The sequence below is a fragment of the Salmo salar genome, chromosome 06 (assembly GCF_965601325.2).
Source record: "Salmo salar chromosome 06, fSalSal1, whole genome shotgun sequence".
Taxonomy (NCBI): Eukaryota; Metazoa; Chordata; class Actinopteri; order Salmoniformes; family Salmonidae; genus Salmo; species Salmo salar.
This window is the reverse complement of record NC_138296.1, coordinates 68,657,726-68,677,705: the sequence shown is the minus strand read 5'-3', so window position 1 is coordinate 68,677,705 and position 19,980 is coordinate 68,657,726. Positions and strand designations below refer to the sequence as shown.

Sequence of the window (19,980 nt, the reverse complement as noted above, 5' to 3'; positions counted from 1 at the left end):
AGAAGGGCGAAAATGAGTAGCATTATGTTAATATTTTATTTCACCTGTTGATATAGCGAACACTCCTGGTAGTTAAAAATAGCAGCGAATTAGGCCTACAGTACTTCTAAAAAAAGGTATAATGCATTTTGTTTTCTAAAACTTGAAATAATAGATTTTCCATTAATACAAATGTACACAAATGTGGAATTGAAGTGTAATACCTTTCATTTTTTGACAAACAACCGTTGGTTCAAAACAGTGAAGACTGAACGCAATCTCAAGAAGCAGTCTAATGCCAGACATAAATTAGGGCACACTTGTCACCCTTCACAAGGTTAGGTTATGGGAATGCCTATCGTTAGACTGAGCACTTCATTCCATTCAATATAAAAGTGCATGCGTAATGCCTCTTGTTTTGGTCACAGGAATCATGGACCTGAGCAGAACCTTTGAACTGAAAGACATTGGTTGTCTAACTTATCTTAGTCGATTTTAAAAGGCATCAAATAGAGTAAACCTTTCATTAACATCATGTATTAATCACTTAAAATGTCCAAGGGCCAGTTCATTATTCAATACTAAATAAAATAGATATGAATCTACTCAAAACCTAGCTTGAACAGAGGTGCACTGACAGAAATATCAACAGAAGAATAAACAAAATACATTCATACATCTGCAGAAACAGTACAGGGCCACACAGGAAGTAAATTAAATGACAACTGCACCTATTTCCATCTGGACTGTGTACATCAACAAACAATGCAGCGTTAAAAAACATCACTGACAACTAGAACTGACAACCACTGTATCTCAAATGTATCCTGTGTTATCATATCACTATGCAATATATAAAATTCACACTACATTAACACCACATGCTATTGGTTAAATACGCATTGTAAAGAAGAGGTCTGATAACATGTAAGGTAGAATAAAGGAGTTGTATGAAATAATAGATCCATACACTAGGCACAGTCTGAATCGAGGAGCACAAGCCAACACATAAGCACTTGTCAGAATAGGGGTTAAAAGATTAGTCTAAGTAAGCATGTCAGAAAACAAAACAAGAGTTATCAAACGTATTAAAATAATAAAACACATTAAACGTTGGCTAAGATGACCTCATAGTTACAGTTGAAACACACAGACTACACATCCCAGGACCAATATGCACAATGCATTTCTATCTGAATGTTCTGTAACGTTGCACCCTCCTGAACAGACCCCTGATCTGAAGTCAGGTGACCGGACGAACTAGGGGTTGCTTCTGGGTTGCTTGGCGACATCGGGGTGGGTCTCGATGATACTGGGTCTCTGCAGTGCCCATTGGTCAACGTCGTGTCTCTGGCCATCAAGCTCCTCTGTCTCTGATTCGCTGCTGGAGGTGCCGCTGCTGCTACTGCTGGAGTGGTCACTGCCAGTGAAGTCATAGCAGTCCTTCTCCTTCCCTCTCCCCTTCCCCCTCCTCTTTCTCTCTGCTGCCTCAGGGTTGGCCTGCAGGGCTGGCTCGGGCACCGCTGGTGGAGGTCCCATCTGCATGTCCTGCCAGGGCTCCAGGACAGGGGTGAAGACATGGAGGGTCTGGTGCTGGACAATGGGGTCGTCCACGGTGCTGTTCTCCTTGGGCTTGGCCTTCAGAACCTTAAAGTTCTTGGATTTTGAGGTCACCGCAAACCAGTCCTAAGAAAACACAGGACAAAGGAAATGAGTATTGTGTGCCACCAAAAATCACTACAATGTATTTTTGCAATACTGTATTCATATGGCAACAAATGATAAATTCATATGATAGAGTAGGTCATCAAGGTGGTGAAAAGTCCTAAATGAATTTCTGACCTGGGAGTGGACAGAGTTGATGTGGTACTTCACCCCACTCTCAGAGTTGAACTCTTTCTTACAGATCAGGCATTTATATTTCCCTGCTTCAAAGTCCCCCTGCATCGACAGAGACAACATTTGGTTGAATTAGATGCTTAATAACGGGTTACATTTCTGCTAAAATTAGGTTTGAATGCTAAAATAAAAATGTAAGAATTGACTCGGTTTCAGCTGAATCATTTTCACTGTATTCTGGATACGTTGCAGTACTTGGAAGTGAAAGAGAGGGGAGCAGTGTGAGGAAATCTATTCCGTTACCCTTCCACAGAGCCCAAGGTGAGCCTTCAGTCCAGACACGCTGGTGTAGACCGAGCCACAGCCCTGAGGGAAACCAGAAAGTTTCTCAGTCAAATCTCTACTATAGGCAATGTGGGATGAAAGATCATTTAGAAACATATGGGTTGTACCAGGTTTGGGCACTGCACTTTCTTTTGCAGCTTCACTTCATTTTTCCACTTCCGAAGGACCTCCTGACTGAAGGCAGGCAGCCCTGGGCGTGCATATCTCAGCTGTGGAACCCAAGAGAAAAATAATGTTTCATCTGGAGGTCAATGTTTACACAGGAATAGATACATGAGCACAGCTCTAGGACCATCTTAGTGTTGAAGATCCCTCACCTTCTTATCGTCAGGGACCAGGTCCCCGATGACCTTCCTCTTGGGCCACTCCTTAGCCAGCTCGTCATTAGCAATCTCTTGTAGGTGGAAAACAGCCACCTGGGCTGACATGCGTTTGACCCGGCCGCTGGGTGTCCTCTCAGGGTTGGGCTCTCTCTGGGCCTTCACCTCATCCTCCTCCGCATTCTGGGGCACCTGCGGGGGAGAAGGAGACAACTGTCTATCATCTCCCACTCAAGCAAAGCTCAAATTAGACTAAAAAGAGACTCAAAGGAAGGGGGTCTTCTGGGAGAATGAGAACAATTTGTGACATTGAAGTTGCAAGGATGTAACTGCTACAGATTGTATGCACAATGGCATGTTGTGTGATGGAACATCTCCCAGTGAATTGTAACCTTGAAAGACCAACTGTCTTATTAGTGGAGAAGTATATACTGTTAAGGCAGCGCAATGGAAAACTCACTGGTGTGTGCTCTGACTTGAGGTGGTACTCCAGGCCTGCCTTAGACTTGTAGACCTTGCCACAGTGTTGGCAGTTGAGAAGCAGCTTCTCCAGCTCAGACTCCTCCTTCCCACACTTCTTCATGTGGTACAGGTAACCCATGATGCTGGTGAAACTACCAGTACAGCCCTATAATGTAACATACAGTCCTTTAGAATGGAACAAATCTTTAGATCCTCTGCACTCATAATGTAGTCTCGGAAATCTCAGACCTATTAGAACATTGTTATTGTGGGAGGCAACCCATCTGCCTAGGAAGACTACCAACAATGGGTTAAGGTGAAATCTGTACTAGAATTTCAGGTACAGACGCCAGCAAGGAATCATACCTCTTTTGAGCATTTTAATTTGCCCATCCGTTTCAGCACCTTCCTCAGTTTTTCCTTCATGGACTGGTCATCCAGGCCATTTATGTCATCTGGCGAGGGCTGGCAAAATATGACGGTTAAAACCAATGTCAACATTAAACACACCAAAACCAGCTTCAGATGGGAGAATGGCCTTACCAGGTTATTGTGGTCTGCCATGATGTGGTACTTCATTCCAGTGGAAGATTTCAGTTGTTTCCCGCATTGCTGACACGTGAAGGGATTCTACAAAGAACATATTCGTTTAGTTTTTGAAATTCAGTTGAACCAATGTGAGTGCAACATGGGAGGCTGTTATTGTGAGGATGGTGCAGACTCACCACTCGGCAGTTCTCCATATGTTTCTTCAGTCCCTCCACAGTCTTCCTGCTCACACTTTTACACTTGGGGCACGTGACTCGCCCTTTCCCCAGGATCATCAGCTGCCACTTCTCCTCTTGACTTCCTGTTCCACATAGGAAGTAGAGTTTTTTTTATTATTAAACGTAGGATAAGGAACAATCCCTACTCCATTACTATGCAATTCTCAAAGATTTGCGTAACATCATGCTAATACATTTTTACTAGAGTAATTACAGTGTTATTACACAAGTATATGATCAACAACTAAAGTGTTGCCAGAGATTGTATCAATGGTGACATTTTATTTCCTTTGTCCTCTCACCTGGGGGGTAGACAGGAGGTTCTTTCTTGGTTGTGAAGGTGAAGACTTTAGATTTCTCTTCCTCGGTTGGCTCTGCTGGGTGACTGTGACTGCTCTGGATAGCTACACCTCCAATAGAGTGACTGCTATGGACATGTCCACCTACAACAGAGTAACTACTCTGGACAAGTCCACCTCCAATAGGGTAACTGCTCTGGAGATGTCCACATCCAATTGAGTGATTGCACTGGACATGTCCACCTCCAATCGAGTGACCGCTTTGGACATGTCCACCTCCAACCGAGTGATCGCTTTGGACATAGCTATGGACATGTCCACCTCCATGCAAGTGACCGCTGTGGATGTGGCTATGGACATGTCCACCTCCGACCGAGTGACCAATTTGGACATGGCTATGGACATGTCCACCTCCAACCGAGTGACCACTTTGGACATGGCTATGGACATGTCCACCTCCAACCGAGTGACCACTTTGGACATGACTATGGACATGTCCACCTCCAACCGAGTGACCACTTTGGACATGACTATGGACATGTCCACCTCCGACTGAGTGACCGCTATGGACATGACTATGGACATGTCCACCTCCAACAGGAACTGGAACTGCATCAAAGGAAACATTCAGCATGAACTAAAACTTGAATACCTGTATGTAAGAGAAAGGGTCATAAAAGAAGAGATTGATGGTTGCAAGATACAATAGCTACCTGTGTGTCTCACTTCCGGAGGGAAATTTGGAACAGAAGGTGCTCCGTTGTCCACCTCAACTCTCCGCATTTTCTTCATGGCAAAATCGGAGGGTGGAGGTGGTTCCTGACCCCGGCCCTGGGCCCTGCCTGTGTCTGGAGCCTGGTTGGGCCAACAGTCTTTAGCCACCAGCCTGTGAGGCAGTCTGGCAGAGGGAGGTGGAGGGGGAGGCAGCTCCCCGTTGGCTACAGCCAGGCTGGAAGACACCACGGAGCAGCAGGACGTCTCGCTGGTTGAATCCTCCACACCAGAGCCCAGGGAGACATTCTGCAGATCCTCATACCTAGAGGATTGAAAAGGTAGGAGTTGATTTCATTACACTGATGGGTGGGACAATTGATAGAAATGGACAATAAAAAAAAAAGAAGGAAACTCATTTACCTTTTTCTGCCATATGTTCTTTTCATTTTTTGAGTCACCTGGGCATGGGGGTCATCATTCTATAATATTCAATTAGAGAACTGTAAAGCAGATATCCAGTGTCCTACAGTACCTTACATGGTTGTATTGTGAAAACTGCAATAAGGACCATCATACTGTACGTTGATGTAGATGTGCTTAATGACTTGACTATGTGCCTCAAAACTTGGCTATATTTGATTTACACTATAGCTAACTTGGCTGCTTAACATATGGAGCACCGACCCTCCAGCTCATTCATAGCTTGTTCGCCATCTCCTTTTTAAAATAGGGAGTCAACTAGTTTAGATCAGTCATGGAAATAAAAGTGCTGAAAACAAATTTTCTCATGGCACTCTCTCGTCCCTCTGCAGCAGTCATATGGTGAGCAATATATTTGGGACTACGGAATCGCAATAAAAGGTACAACCCTGGGGGCGAAGGAGTTTGGGGGGGGTCCCCTTTAATGTTTGTTTTTCCTTTCCTCTCCCAACATAAAGACGTAAAGGGAACATTCTCTGTTTTGTATGCATAGCTGACTATTATATATCAAATTAAAGAAATGCTCATATCTTTGTGCCCCATGTAGAGCGTGGCACTTGCAAAGCCAGGGTTGTGGGTTTGATTCCCACAAGGTACCAGTATGACTATTGTAAGTCACTCTGGATAAGAGCATCTGCTAAATGACTAAAATGTAAATGTTACTGTACCTAAAATCTTTTTACTACTTTTTAATTGCATATAAGCAATGTAAAGATGCTGTGCATTATAAGGGGAAAACTCCCTAAAATCTTGTGTTATTGTAAAACTGTATATAGCATTGTATGTCATATTGTAATGTCAAATTCAAAGACAGGAAGTTGAGTGAATAAGAATCAAATCAAATAACTCAAGTGAGTTATTTTTTGAAAAAGGTGTACTGTACTGGTGGTCATACTGCAATTGAACTTGCAGCCTTGAATCACTCCCATATTGTGGTGGTGAATAAAACCAAATTTAATATAGAACTGTTGTTTCCGATCAACAAAAATGTTGTACTTAATGTTGTAGTATAGTACTGGAACAAATTACATCAAACTATAATTTAATGGGTTCAATTAAGATTTTTTTATTTTTTATAATAGGCTTCTGATTGGGTTGACAAAATCCTACAAGATTTATCAAAAACCTATAGGATCCAATAGGATTGATTTTGTTTTCCAAAGGGGAAAAAGTAGTCCAATAGGATTCTGATAGAGGTGACACAAAATCCTATAGGATTCTGTTGAAAAAATGACTAATCCAATAGGATGTTTTGACTAGGGTATTTATTCTTACCTTAGGTGGAGCACCAATCATACTCATCACACTCATATCTGACATCCTCTGGATAGCTGTTGGATAATGGGTACATTTTCATTAGTTCATCTCTTTTCCGACAAAACACTATTAAAAGAGAGTTTCCTAGACAATATGCATGGAATACATAAATGGAGACTACACAGGCAATAATAATCCAGATTAAAGACATTTGCAATTGCAACTGGCCAGAGACAGACTTGGACAGAATGTCATTTAGCATGTCATTTAGCTCTAAAGTTTGCTCAGTAAACTGACAATTTGTCAAACATCTAGTGATCATTTAGTGACATTTACCTGGTAGTGGCACACCACTTTTTTGTTTTGGCTGTGAAGCCTTCCTCTTCCTTGGAACATATGATGGTGACATGCTTCCCTGTGTGTGATGATGAAGTTGATGATGATGGTGGTGATGATGGTGGTCATCCATAATTGCAGCAGACCTCACCAATCAGTACTGCAACACATAACACAACACCAGGTCTGAATTATTCAAAGACATATAGTGCATGCAAAATACATAATCCCTATCACATAATTGTCAAAAGGGCTTCAATATTATTTAGTCTGGAGAACATCTATTCTGGTAGTAGGCCACTGTATTTTGACGTGCACATTGAATAAAAATGACGTGGCATACCAACCCTTTTGAACACAGTATTAGCCCGTGTGTTAATCCAAAGGTAATATGAACTCCTTGATTCTGTTTGATTTAGCTCAGCAGTGCAACATTGTAGCCTACTCGAGCAGTGTAGCAGTAACAGTGTGTGATCGGAGTCCCAGCCACCATCATTGTCCACCACGGATAGCCATACAAAAAAAGGGAAACGCTTGCCTTGCAGCAAATCTACACTCTGGATGCTGATACAATGTAAGCATTATAACCGTGCACTACATGCGCTCAAACAACTTGGCTACAATGGCCACCTACTGATTTTGTTTGATACACTTACATTGTGAAATGTCTACCCGTACAGTACACTCCCATTAGCAAGGTTAGCTGCCATTCCTCCCTGTCATTTTCCCCGACAACGACCCGCCTAACAAGTCTTTGCATCGACTCGGTTATTTGAATAGAGAGACCATCAAATGGCTAAACTGAAATTTTCAATAGGCTATCTACTTGTGAAAAATATTGACTAGATAAACAGTACATTATCAATTATCTATATTCCATACCCTACGCGAGATTACTTCATTCCCGAAACGCCCTCTTTGCGGAGACAACAAATGAGATTCCCATCTTATTCACCACGACTGGAGCAAAGATTTTTTTATAACTAACCCAAGATAGACCACAGCCTGCCGTTTCCACCGGGAGCAAATTAATCATAGTGGGCAGAACAAGCAATGAGGTGGGCAGAGACAAGCACGAGCTAGCGAGATCCTATTGGCGCGTTTTAGCACGTGTTTGCATATTTCCGTTAGGGAACAGTTACTATTTGAAGCGCGCATGTGCAATACGTCAACTCGCCCTTGCAATCCTAAACAAGGCATTTTTTTTAAAACTTAGGCAAAGGGTCAAGTCTACAAAACTTTGTCCATTCTGTTCGTAAGACATTCTAGTTTTGAAAACAGAAAACTGTATTGAAGAAAACTGTATTGAGATCAAATGTTTCATCAATGAGAAAATTAGCAAAATCCATCTCGCTCCATCTTCTCCCACTGCCGGCTACTGAGCTTCCTCTTATCACCATATTTGGTGGTGAGTGGAAACGCCAACCGGATGCTTCAGCATTATATATAAAATGAAACATCTGGCTCATTGTTATATCTATGACTATAGCCTCTGCGGAGTCGGGCCGAGTCCACAACAACCGTATGTTCCGGTTTTCAGGGGAAATGGAAAGAAAGCCTGTGACGCGCCTTCCGGTTTTGGACGTCAAAATTGACCGTCTTCGAGAGGCTCAAAACCCCAATGTAGGGGTTAGGTAGATTATGACTGACTGACTGATCTACAAATAATAATGAGTCTTTATTTATGATGCAAGGTGATTTGTTTATCAGTCAGCAGTTGCCTGCAGTTGATTGTATTCTCTCGAACACGACCAAGGCAACATCCATCTTAAAGCCTCCTCCACATTTACTGGATTGGTTGAACAGCGCAGAAGAGAACCTCCCATAAAAAAAAATTCCCTTCTCATCAAGTCCAGTATCTCTAAGACATGGTTCCCCAACTGGCGCCTGCAGGACGAATTTAGCCCAGGGGCAGTGGCGACCTGTCATTCAGGGCAGGTGCAGCAGAGCCCCACATTTTTAGCTTGCCTGTTTTGCGTGTTATTTTGGCATTAAACGTGTCACATATCACTTTGCAAACAATGTAAAAAAAAAAAGAAAAAAAAGATATATATCATTGAGTTAATAAAGCCGAATACAAACATGGTCTCTTTTTTGTTTTCATGAGTAAGGGAGCTCCAAAATGCAGGTGTTTCAGCCTAGCTCACCTTTCTGTGGTGGTGGTGGGGCAAGCCAGCAGAAAATACGGAGCGTTACGCCGTGATCGGCTCAGTGTTCTGTTACTCATGGGGACACTACGTCAATCCCAAGTCTAATGGTAGAGCTCGAAAATTCAAGCCCCCTGGGTGCTGCCAAAGGGTTACATTAGAAGTGCCCATCCAAGAAGGCTCAAGGTCATTGGCCACAGATAAAATGACGTCAAATCACGTTATATCTACAGTAGCTTTGATTGGACTGATCATGTCAACATCATACTTTCAAAATCATAGGTAGCAGTCATCACCATGAATCAAGTTTACAATCTACTGGCAAATCCTTTTTAATCCTTGTTATATGAAGAGAAAAAATGAAGAGAAATTATAGATAAAACATATCAGTGTTCATCTGCCATTGGACATAAACATTACACAAGTTGGAAATCGCAAATTCAACATTTTGGGCTCCCGAGTGGTGTAGCGGTCTAAGGCACTGCATCTCGGTGCAAACGGCATCACTATAGTACCTCGTTTGAATCCAGGCCGTATCACATCTGGCCGTGATTGGGAGTCCCATAGGGCGGTGCACAATTGGCCCAGAGTTGTCTGGGTTTGACCGGAGTAGGCCGTCATTGTAAATAAGAATTCATTGTAAATAAGAACACATTCTCATTTACAACTGCGACCTGGCCAAGATAAAGCAAAGCAATGTAACACAAACAACAACACAGAGTTACATATGGAATAAACAAATGTACAGTCAATAACACAATAGAAAAAGTCTATATACAGTGTGTGCAAATGGCGTAAGGAGGTAAGGCAAAAAATAGGTCATAGTAGCGAAGTAATTACAAATTAGCAAATTAACACTGGGGTGATAGATGTGCAGATGATGATGTGCAAGTAGAAATACTGGTGTGCAAAAGAGCAAAAAGTTAATAAAAACAATATGGGGATGAGATAGGTAGTTGGATGGGCTATTTACAGATGGGCTGTGTACAGCTGCAGCGATTGGTAAGCTGCTCAGATAGCTGATGCTTAAAGTTAGTGAGGGAGTCTCCAACTTCAGCGACTTTTGCAATTCATTCCAGTCATTGGCAGCAGAGAACTGGAAGGAAAGGCGGCCAAAGAGGAGTTGGCTTTGGGGATGACCAGTGAGATATACCTTCTGGAGAGCGTGCTACGGGTGGGTGTTGTTATGGTGACCAGTGAGCTGACATAAGGCGGAGCTTTACCTAGCAAAGACTTATAGATGACCTGGAGACAGTGGGTCTGGCGACGAATATGTAGCAAGGGCCAGCCGACGAGAGCATACAGGTCGCAGTGGTGGGAGGTGGGTGGTATATGGTGCTTTGGTGACAAAACAGATGGCACTGTGATAGACTGCATCCAGTTTGCTGAGTAGAGTGTTGGAGGCTATTTTGTAAATGACATTGCCGAAGTCGAGGATCGGTAAGATAGTCAGTTTTACGAGGGTATGTTCGGCAGCGTGAGTGAAGGAGGCTTTGTTGCGAAATAGGAAGCCGATTCTGGATTTAATTTTGGATCGGAGATGTTTAATATGAGTCTGGAAGGAGAGTTTACAGTCTAGCCAAACACCTAGGTATTTGTAGTTGTCAACATATTCTAAGTCAGAACCATCCAGAGTAGTGATGCTAGTTGGGCGGGCGGGTGCAGGCAGCGATCGGTTGAAGAGCATGCATTTAGTTTTACTAGCATTTAAAAGCAGTTGGAGGCCACGGAAGGAGTGTTGTATTGAAGCTTGTTTGGAGACTTGTTAACACAGTTTCCAAAGTAGGGTCAGATGTATACAGAATGGTGTCGTCTGCGTAGAGGTGGATCAAGGAATCACCAGCCGCAGCAAGAGCGACATCATTGATGTATAGAGAAAAGAGTCGGCCCGAGAATTGAACCCTGTGGTACCCCCACAGAGACTGCCAGAGGTCCGGACAACAGGCCCTCCGATTTGACACACTGAACTCTATCTGAAAAGTAGTTGGTGAACCAGGCGAGGCAGTCATTTGAGAAACCAAGGCTGTTGAGTCTGCTGATAAGATTACGATGATTGATAGAGTCAAAAGCCTTGGCCAGGTCGATGAATACAGCTGCACAGTACTGTCTTTTATCGATGGTGGTTATGATATCATTTAGTACCTTGAGCGTGGCTGACGTGCACCCATGACCAGCTCGGAAACCGGATTGCACAGCGGAGAAGTTACGGTGGGATTCGAAATGGTCAGTGATCTGTTTGTTAACTTGGCTTTCGAAGACGTTAGAAAGGCAGGTCAGGATGGATATAGGTCTGTAACAGTTTGGGTCTAGAGTGTCACCCCCTTTGAAGAGGGGAATGACCGCAGCAGCTTTCCAATCTTTAGGAATCTCGGACGATATGAAAGAGAGGTTGAACAGACTGGTAACAGGGGTTGCAACAATGGTGGCAGATCATTTTAGAAAGAGAGGGTCCAGATTGTCTAGCACAGCTGATTTGTACGTGTCCAGGTTTTGCAGCTCAGAATATCTGCTATCTGGATTTGGGTGAAGGTGAAGCTGGGGAGGCTTGGGCAAGAAATTGCAGGGCAAGTAGCTGCAGGGGGTGCGGAGCTGTTGACCGGGGTTGGGGTAGCCAGGAGGAAAGCATGGCCAGCCGTAGAGAAATGCTTATTGAAATTCTCGATTATCGTGGATTTATCGGTGGTGACAGTGTTTCCTAGCCTCAGTGCAGTGGGCAGCTGGGAGGAGGTGATTTTATTCTCCATGGACTTTACAGTGTCCCAAAACCTTTTGGAGTTAGAGCTACAAGATGCCAATTTCTGTTTGAAAAAGCTAGTCTTTGCTTTCCTAACTGACTGCGTGTATTGGTTCCTGACTTCCCTGAAAAGTTGCATATCGCGGGGACTAATCGATGCTAGTGCGGTCTGCAACAGGATGTTTTTGTGCTGGTCGAGGGCAGTCAGGTCTGGAGTGAACTAAGGGCTATATCTGTTCTTAGTTCTACATTTTTTGAAAGGGGCATGCTTGTTTAAGATGGTGAGGAAATTACTTTTAAAGAACGACCAGGCATCCTCTACTGACGGGATGAGGTCAATATGTTTCCAGGATACCCGGCCAGGTCGATTAGAAAGGCCTGCTCGCAGAAGTGTTTTAGGGAGCGTTTGACAGTGATGAGGGGTGTTCGTTTGACCGCGGACCCATAGCGGATGCAGGCAATGAGGCAGTGATCGCTGAGATCCTGATTGAAAACAGCAGAGGTGTATTTGGAGGGCAGGTTGGTCAGTATAATATCTATGAGGGTGCCCATGTTTATTGATTTAGGGTTGTACCTGGTGGGTTCCTTGATAATTTGTGTGAGATTGAGGGAATCTAGTTTAGATTGTAGGACGGCCGGGGTGTTAAGCATATCCCAGTTTAGGTCACCTAACAGAACAAACTCTGAATAGAGATGGGGGGCAATCAATTCACATATGGTGTCCAGGGCACAGCTGGGAGCTGAGTGGGGTCTAACAGTCGGCAACAGTGAGAGACTTATTTCTGGAGAGATTAATTTTTAAAATTAGAAGCTCAAACTGTTTGGGCATAGACCTGGAAAATATGACAGAACTCTGCAGGCTATCTCTGCAGTAGATTGCAACTCCTCCCCCTTTGGCAGTTCTATCTTGATGGAAAATGTTGTAGTCAGAGATGGAAATCTCAAAATTTTTGGTGGCCTTCCAAAGCCAGGATTCAGACACGGCTAGGACATTAGGGTTGGCGGAGTGTGCTAAAGCAGTGAGTAAAACATACTTAGGGAGGAGGCTTCCGATGTTAACATGTATGAAACCAAGGCTTTTACGGTTACAGAAGTCAACAAATGAGAGCGCCTTGGGACACACAGGGCCTGGGTTAATCTCTACATCACCCGAGGAACAGAGGAGGAGTAGGATGAGGGTACGGCTATAGGCTATCAAATCTGGTCGTCTAGTGCATTGGGGACAGAGAATAAAAGGAGCAGATTTCTGGGCGTGGTAGGATAGATTCAGGGCATAATGTACAGACAGGGGTATGGTAGGGTGCAGGTACAGTGGAGGTAAGCCCAGGCATTGAGTGACGATAAGAGTGTGCATCTCTGGACGCACTAGTTATGCTGGGTGAGGTAACCACATGTGTGGGAGGTGGGACAAAAGAGGAATCTGAGGCATGTTGAGTTGGGCTAGGGGCTCCACAGTAACTAAAACAATGATAACTATCCTAAACAACAGTATATAAGGCACATCGACAGAGAGAGAGACATAAAGCGAGGCATAAAGCAATCACAAGTGTTCATTGGGAGAGCTAGCTAAGACAACAACGGGTAAGACAACAACAGCTAATCAGCTAAGACAACAACAACAGGTAAAATGGCGATGAATGGGCAGAGAGGGTCAGTTAACTTCACACAGGGCCTGAGTTGAGTCATCAGCTATGTAGCCAAGTGATCATAGGGTCGAGCGAACAGCAATAGATGAAACAGGGAAGCCGCTAGGTAGTCATTACTATGCTAGGAAGAGGGAGAAACGGCGTTCAAAAAAGTTAGCAGGCCGGGACTAGTAGAAGCGTCTTCACTGAGGTCCGGCAAAGGCCGGTTGAGGGCACAACAGATGGAGTTACATCGGCAGATCAGTCGTGATGGAATCGGCGGGGCTCCGTGTCGACAAAGGGACCAGGCCAGTTGGCAAAAGAGGTATTGTAGCTGGAGTAATTTTGTTTGCTAGCCGGGAGATGCGCCTGACTCGAGGCAACTGGTGCTAGCTTTGGGACAAGGGCGTTAGCCACTATAGCCACTCGGTAGTCGCTAGCTAGCTGCGATGATCTGATGCAAAGGTTCAGAACTTACGGCAAGAATCCGGTTATGTAGTGGATTCTAGCCGTGTTAGTGAAGAGTCCGGGAGGCATCAGCTGTGTAGCCGAGTGATTATTGGGTCCACTGAGCAGGCCGGGAGATGGGCAACTCGGTAGCAGCTAGCTAGCCGGAGTAATGGTCCAGGGCTTACAGCAGGTATCCGGTGTTGTAGTGGAGAAAAACCAGGCTAAAAGTGGCAGTCATCTGTGCTAAAGGGAAAGGCCGCTAGCAGTGGCTAACAATGACTAAATAGCTGGTAGCTAGTTAGCTTCTGATGACTAGCTTCTGATGGAGGTTCTGGCTATAAGGTCTAAAAATATCAGATCCATATCACGTTGGGTGACGGTGAGTGTACACGGAGAACGACAAACAACGTCTGCACTGCTATGCCATTTTGCATTTTATTTTATTTTGAGAAATGTAATCATCAAATATTGTAAGAGCTTTCATTGTCTGTTTATATGCCCCCTTTATTTATCCTACGGTTCTGACTTGGTGTACAGGGAGAACACTGTAAGAACGGCCCATGTTCTGAATTCTGTCGCTGTACATTTCAAAAGTGTTATATTGACTATGTCTGTTATATTGACTATGTCTGTCCTAGCTCGCTCATTAATGTCTTAATCGAAATTACGGATTGCCTCTTATCCGCTTGTCGTCCCCTTATGCCATAGTTTGTACATCTCAATTGTCAGTAGTAACCACATTTGTTTAAGCAAGTCAGCAATATCAGCTATGTTTTTTAAAAGGCAGTAAATGAGGCTGAATTAATTGTTTTGCTGCCAGACAAGGCTCCGCTGATAGCCAGGTGTAGCAGTGGTAAGGTGTTGGAACTACTGTTGGGACTCTGCTGTTGGGACAGCTTTATGTAGGCACCAACAGTTTAAGGGCACCGTTTGTCAACATAATAGTGCAATTAATGTATTGTTTAGTGTTGTGTAGTGGCTTTGCTGGCATGCATCCCACTTTTAAAAATGTTTTTGCTCCACCAAGATTTACATGCTAAAATTGCCACTGCCCAGGGGTATTTACATTTTTTGGGGGGGGACATAAGACTGTAAAAACACCAGCAAATCAGCTCACAGTGATTTTAATTTGGGAAAACTGTTCCAAAGTAATCCCAAGCATAATATAGAGATTTATCCGTAACCAAGGTTTGTAGGCAAGGTTTGAAATGATTATGTTTTAGTCAAATATTAAATATGTTTGGGCTTCTTATGGTCAATTTGCAGTCTACAAATCATTTGTAATTATGTTACGGCCCCCTGACCATGCGCTTAATAAAAAATTGCCATGAGTGAGAGTGACTAACAAAATCAATGGGAGCGCACCCGGTCGGTAATTTGACCATGATTACTACAAGTTTAGATAGCTGGCCATTAGACTAACTTACCAATCAAAATTTTTTTAGCTGACATGGGCTAATTGAGTGACTATCAGTGACTGACATAACAAGAGAAAAACTGCTAGTGGACAACCACATTTCGAAATTGCACCTTGTGTATTCTACTATTCTATTCGGAAAAATTAGATGAGTCCCTGACTGGGAAATTCAACCGAGGGCCTTTAAAAGGGGGGCCAGATGCCAATCCCATATATACAGCATATGTTCAATATCTACGGTATGTGTGGCAGGTAGCCTAGCAGTTAGAAAGGCGAGCCAGCAACCCGGAGGATTGCCAGTTCAAATCCCGGGTCTGATTGGGAAAAAAAATCAATCAAAAATCTGCCTGCCATTGTGCCCTTGAACAAGGCACTTAACCCCCCTACAACAATGGCATCCAGTGTGGCAGCCCCAAGCACCTCTCCAAGAATCTGTGTTCAGTACCAGTCAACATTTTGGACACACGTACTCATTCAAGGGGTTATCTTTATTTTTACTATTTGCTACACTGAAGCTATGAACTATGAAATAACAAATATGGAATCATGTAGTAACCCCAAAAAAGTGTTAAACAAATCAAAATATATTTTATATTTATATTCTTCAATATAGTGTCACCCTTTGCCTTGATGACAGCTTTGCACACTCTTGGCATTCTCTCAATCAGATTCATGAGGTAGTCACCTGGAATGCATTTCAATTAACAGGTGTACCTTGTTAAAAGTTAGTTTGTGGAATTTCTTTCCTTGTAAATGCGTTTTAGCCAGTCAGTTGTGTTGTGACAAGGTAGGGGTGGTATACAGAAGATAGCCCTATTTGGTTAAATACCAAGTCCATATGCAAATACGCAAAGAGAAACAACAGTCCATCAAAACTTTAAGACATGAAGGTCAGTCAATGCGGAACATTTCAAATCAAATCAAAGTTTATTTGTCACGTGCGCCGAATACAACAGGTGTAGACCTTACAGTGAAATGCTTACTTACAGGCTCTAACCAACAGTGCAAAAAAGGTATTAGGTGAACAATAGGTAAGTAAAGAAATAAAAACAACAGTAAAAAGACAGTGAAAAATAACAGTACTTGAAGAACTTTGAAGAATTTCTTAAAGTAAAGCAGCAAAAACTATCAAGCGCTATGATAAAATTGGCTCTCATGAGGACCGCCACATCAAAGAAGGACCCAGAGTTACCTCTGCTGCGGAGGATAAGTTCATTAGTTAGCAGCCTCAGAAATTGCAGCCCAAATAAATGCTTCAAGAGTTCAAGTAACAGACACATCAACTGTTCAGAGGAGACTGCGTGAATCAGGCCTTCATGGTCAAATTGCTGCAAATAAACCACTACTAAAGGACACCAATAATAAGAAGAGACTTGTTTGGGCCAAGAAACACGAGCAATATACATTAGACACGAGCAATATACAGTAGACACCTGAAACCCCACCTCTTTAAGGAATACCTGGGATAGGATAAAGCAATCCTTCTAACCCCCCCCCCCAAAAAAAGATATAGATGCACTATTGTAAGTGGTTGTTCCACTGGATATCATAAGGTGAATCCACCAATTTGTAAATGACGCTAAATGACGTAAATGTAAATGTGGTGTAAATCTGTACTTTGGTCTGATGAGCACAAATTAGAGATTTCTGATTCCAACCCCCGTGTCTTTTTGAGACGCAGAGTAGGTGAACAGGTGATCTCCGCATGTGTGGTTCCCACCATGAAGCATGGGGAGGTGATGTGATGGTGTTGGGTTGCTTTTCTGGTGACCCTGTCAGTGATTTATTTAGAATTCAAGGTACACATAACCAGCATGGCTACTACAGCATTCTGCAGCAATACACCATCCCATCTGGTTTGCGCTTAGTGGGACTATCATTTGTTTTTCAACAGGACAATGACCCAACACACCTCCAGGCTGTGTAAGGGCAATTTGACCAATATGGAGAGTGATGGAGTGCTGCATCAGATGACCTGGCCTCCACAATCACCCGACCTCAACACAAATGAGATGGTTTGGGATGAGTTGGACCGTAGAGTGAAGGAAAAGCAGACAACAAGTGCTCAGCATATGTGGGAACGCCTTCAAGACTGTTGGAAAAGCATTCAAGGTGAAGCTGGTTGAGAGAATGCCAGGAGTGTGCAAAGCTGTCATCAAGGCAAAGGGTGGCTACTTTGAAGAATCTCAAATATAAAACATATAACACTTTCTTGGTTACTACATGATTCCATATGTGTTATTTCATATTTTAGATGTCGTCAGTATTATTCTACAATGCAGATAATAGTAAAAATAAAGAAAAACCCTTGAATGAGTAGGTGTGTCAACATTTTTGACTGGTACTGTATGTATGTGTGTCTTTCGGAGAGGTTGCTTGTGTGCAATTGACCAATGAAGTGATTTTAATCTTAATCTACATGCTCTTATAATTGAAGAAAACTGTCATGGGGGATCAATGTTGATGCCTCAAAGAAAAACACACTGTAAACAGAATATGTGAAAGCAGACTTTGACTTCAGTTGCAAAACCACATCCACCACTTTCTCATTTCTCATTCCCAAACACATGCTTTATTACTTACCAAAGTCATCAAATACCCTCAGAAGTTTACTGTGGTAGCGTGAGCACTTACTGATTTCTCTCAGCCTCCATGGCCAATCGAAAGCAAATGGCAGGCTCCTTTTGGATAAGAGTTTGGGCTTGGTTTCAATGATTTGGCCATGGCTAAAAAGCATGACCTGGTGAAAATAGTTGTGGGTGCAAATATGTACACTATATATACAAAAATATATGGACACCCCTTCAAATGAGTGGATTTGGCTATTTTAGCCACACCCGTTGCTGATAGGTGTATAGAATCGAGCCCCCAGCCATGCAATCTCCATAGACAAACATTGGCACTAGAATGGCCTTACTGAAGAGCTCAGTGACTTTCAACATGGCACCGTCATAGGATGCTACCTTTCCAACAAGTCAGTTTGTCATATTTCTGCCCTGATAGAGGTGCCCTGGTCAACTGTAAGTGCTGTTATGCTCACAGAACGGGACTGCCAGTGCTGAAGTGTGTCAAAATTATGTCTCCTCGGTTGCAACACTCACTACCGAGTTTCAAACTCTCTGGAAGCAAGGTCAGCAAAATAACTGTTCACAGGGAGCTTCATAAAAAGGGTTTCCATGGCCGAGCAGCCACACACAAGCCTAAGATCCCCATGGGTAATGCCAAGCGTCGGCTGGAGTGGTGTAAAGCTCGCTGCCATTAGACTCTGGAGCAGTGGAAACGTGTTCTCTGGAGTGATGAATCACGTTTAACCACCCACAATCTGGGTTTGGCGGATGCCAGGAGAACACTACCTATGCATAGAGGCAACTGTACATTTTGGTGGAGGAGGAATAATGTTCTGGGGCTGTTTTCATGGTTCGGGCTAAGCACCTTAGTTTGGAAGGCCCTTTCCTGTTTCAGCATGACAATGCCCCCGTGCACAAAGTGAGGTCCATACAGAAATGGTTTGTCGAGATCGGTGTGGAAGAACTTGACTGGCCTGCACAGAGCCCAGAGCTCAACCCAAATTGAACACCTTTGGGATGAATTGGATCGCCGACTGCGAGCCAGGTCTAATCGCCCAACATCAGTGCCCAACCTCACTAATGCTCTTGTGGTTGAATGAAAGCAAGTCCCCACAGCAATGTTCCAACATCTAGTGGAAAGCCTTCACAGAAGAGTGGAGACTGTTATAGCAGCAAAGAGGGGACCAACTCCAAATTAATGCCCATGCTTTTGGAATGAGATGTTTGAGCAGGTGCCCACATACTTTCGGTCACATAGTGTACATTAAAAAAAGGTAGGGGCGTACGCTGTCGTACACGTCGATCCAGAGCATCCCAAACATGGGCTCCCGAGTGGCGCTGCGGTCTAAGGCACTGCATCTCAGTGCTAGAGGCGTCACTACAGACCCTGGTTCGATTCCAGGCTGGATCACAACCGGCTGTGATTGGGAGTCCCATAGATCGACGCACAATTGGCCTAGCTAGTGTTGTCCGGGTTAGGGTTTTTGCCGGGGTAGGACGTCATTGTAAATAAGAATTTGTTCTTAACTGACTTGCCTAGTTTAATAAAAAACATGCTCAATGGATGACATGTCTGGTGAGTATGGAAGAATGAGGACATTTTCCAGGAAATGTGTACAGATCCTTGTGACATGGGGCCGTGCATTATCATGCTGAATCATGAGGTGATGGTGGTGGATGAATGGCACGACAATGGGCCTCAGGATCTCGTCATGGTATCGCTGTGCATTCAAATTGCCAATGATAAAATGCAATTGTGTTCGTTGTCCGTAGCTTATGTCTGCCCATACCATAACCCCACCGCCACCATGGGGTTCACAATGTTGACATCAGCAAACCGCTTGCCCACAAGACGTCATACATGCCGTTTGTCATTTGCCCGGTACAGTTGAAACCGGGTTTCATTCGTACAAAGCACACTTCTCTAGCGTGCCAGTGGTCATCGAAGATGAGCATTTGCCCACTGAAGTCAGTTACAATGCCGAGCTGCAGTCAGGTCAAGATCCTGGTGAGGACGACGAGCACGCAGATGAGCTTTCCTGAGACGGTTTCTGACAGTTTGTGCAGAAATTCTTTGGTTGTGGAAACCCATAGTTTCATCAGCTGTCCAGACGATCCCGTAGGTGAAGAAGCCAGATGTGGAGGTCTGCGGTTTTGAGGCCGGTTGGAAGTACTGACAAATTCTCTAAAACGATGTTGGTAGAGAAATTAACATTAAATTCTCTGGAAACAGCTCTGGTGG

At 43.7% G+C, this 19,980-nt stretch overlaps 1 protein-coding gene and 1 long non-coding RNA gene across 6 annotated transcripts; one reads left to right on the top strand and one right to left on the bottom strand.

Moving 5' to 3' along the window:
- Positions 1 to 17: 17 nt before the first annotated feature.
- Positions 18 to 8,064, bottom strand: LOC106607846 (zinc finger protein 512). Of its 5 annotated transcripts, none has more exons than XM_082976912.1 (15): positions 7,142 to 8,064; positions 6,799 to 6,958; positions 6,481 to 6,536; positions 5,146 to 5,204; positions 4,725 to 5,047; positions 4,015 to 4,620; positions 3,671 to 3,795; positions 3,489 to 3,575; positions 3,312 to 3,410; positions 2,944 to 3,111; positions 2,481 to 2,675; positions 2,271 to 2,372; positions 2,122 to 2,184; positions 1,822 to 1,920; positions 18 to 1,665 (listed from the first exon to the last, which is right to left on the bottom strand). In XM_082976912.1, the coding sequence occupies exons 2-15, from the start codon at positions 6,929 to 6,931 to the stop codon at positions 1,240 to 1,242; spliced, it is 2,541 nt and encodes an 846-aa protein (XP_082833038.1). In that variant the 5' UTR covers positions 6,932 to 6,958; positions 7,142 to 8,064; the 3' UTR covers positions 18 to 1,239. The 5 variants fall into 5 exon arrangements, with proteins under 5 accessions (XP_082833038.1, XP_082833037.1, XP_082833039.1 ...); XM_082976911.1 differs by having other exon boundaries at positions 7,455 to 8,064; XM_082976913.1 differs by having other exon boundaries at positions 7,681 to 8,064.
- Positions 7,238 to 17,488, top strand: LOC145879875 (uncharacterized). The gene is made up of 2 exons (XR_014392719.1): positions 7,238 to 7,372; positions 17,066 to 17,488. It is a non-coding gene; the product is annotated as an uncharacterized LOC145879875 (long non-coding RNA).
- The last annotated feature ends 2,492 nt before the right edge of the window (positions 17,489 to 19,980 follow it).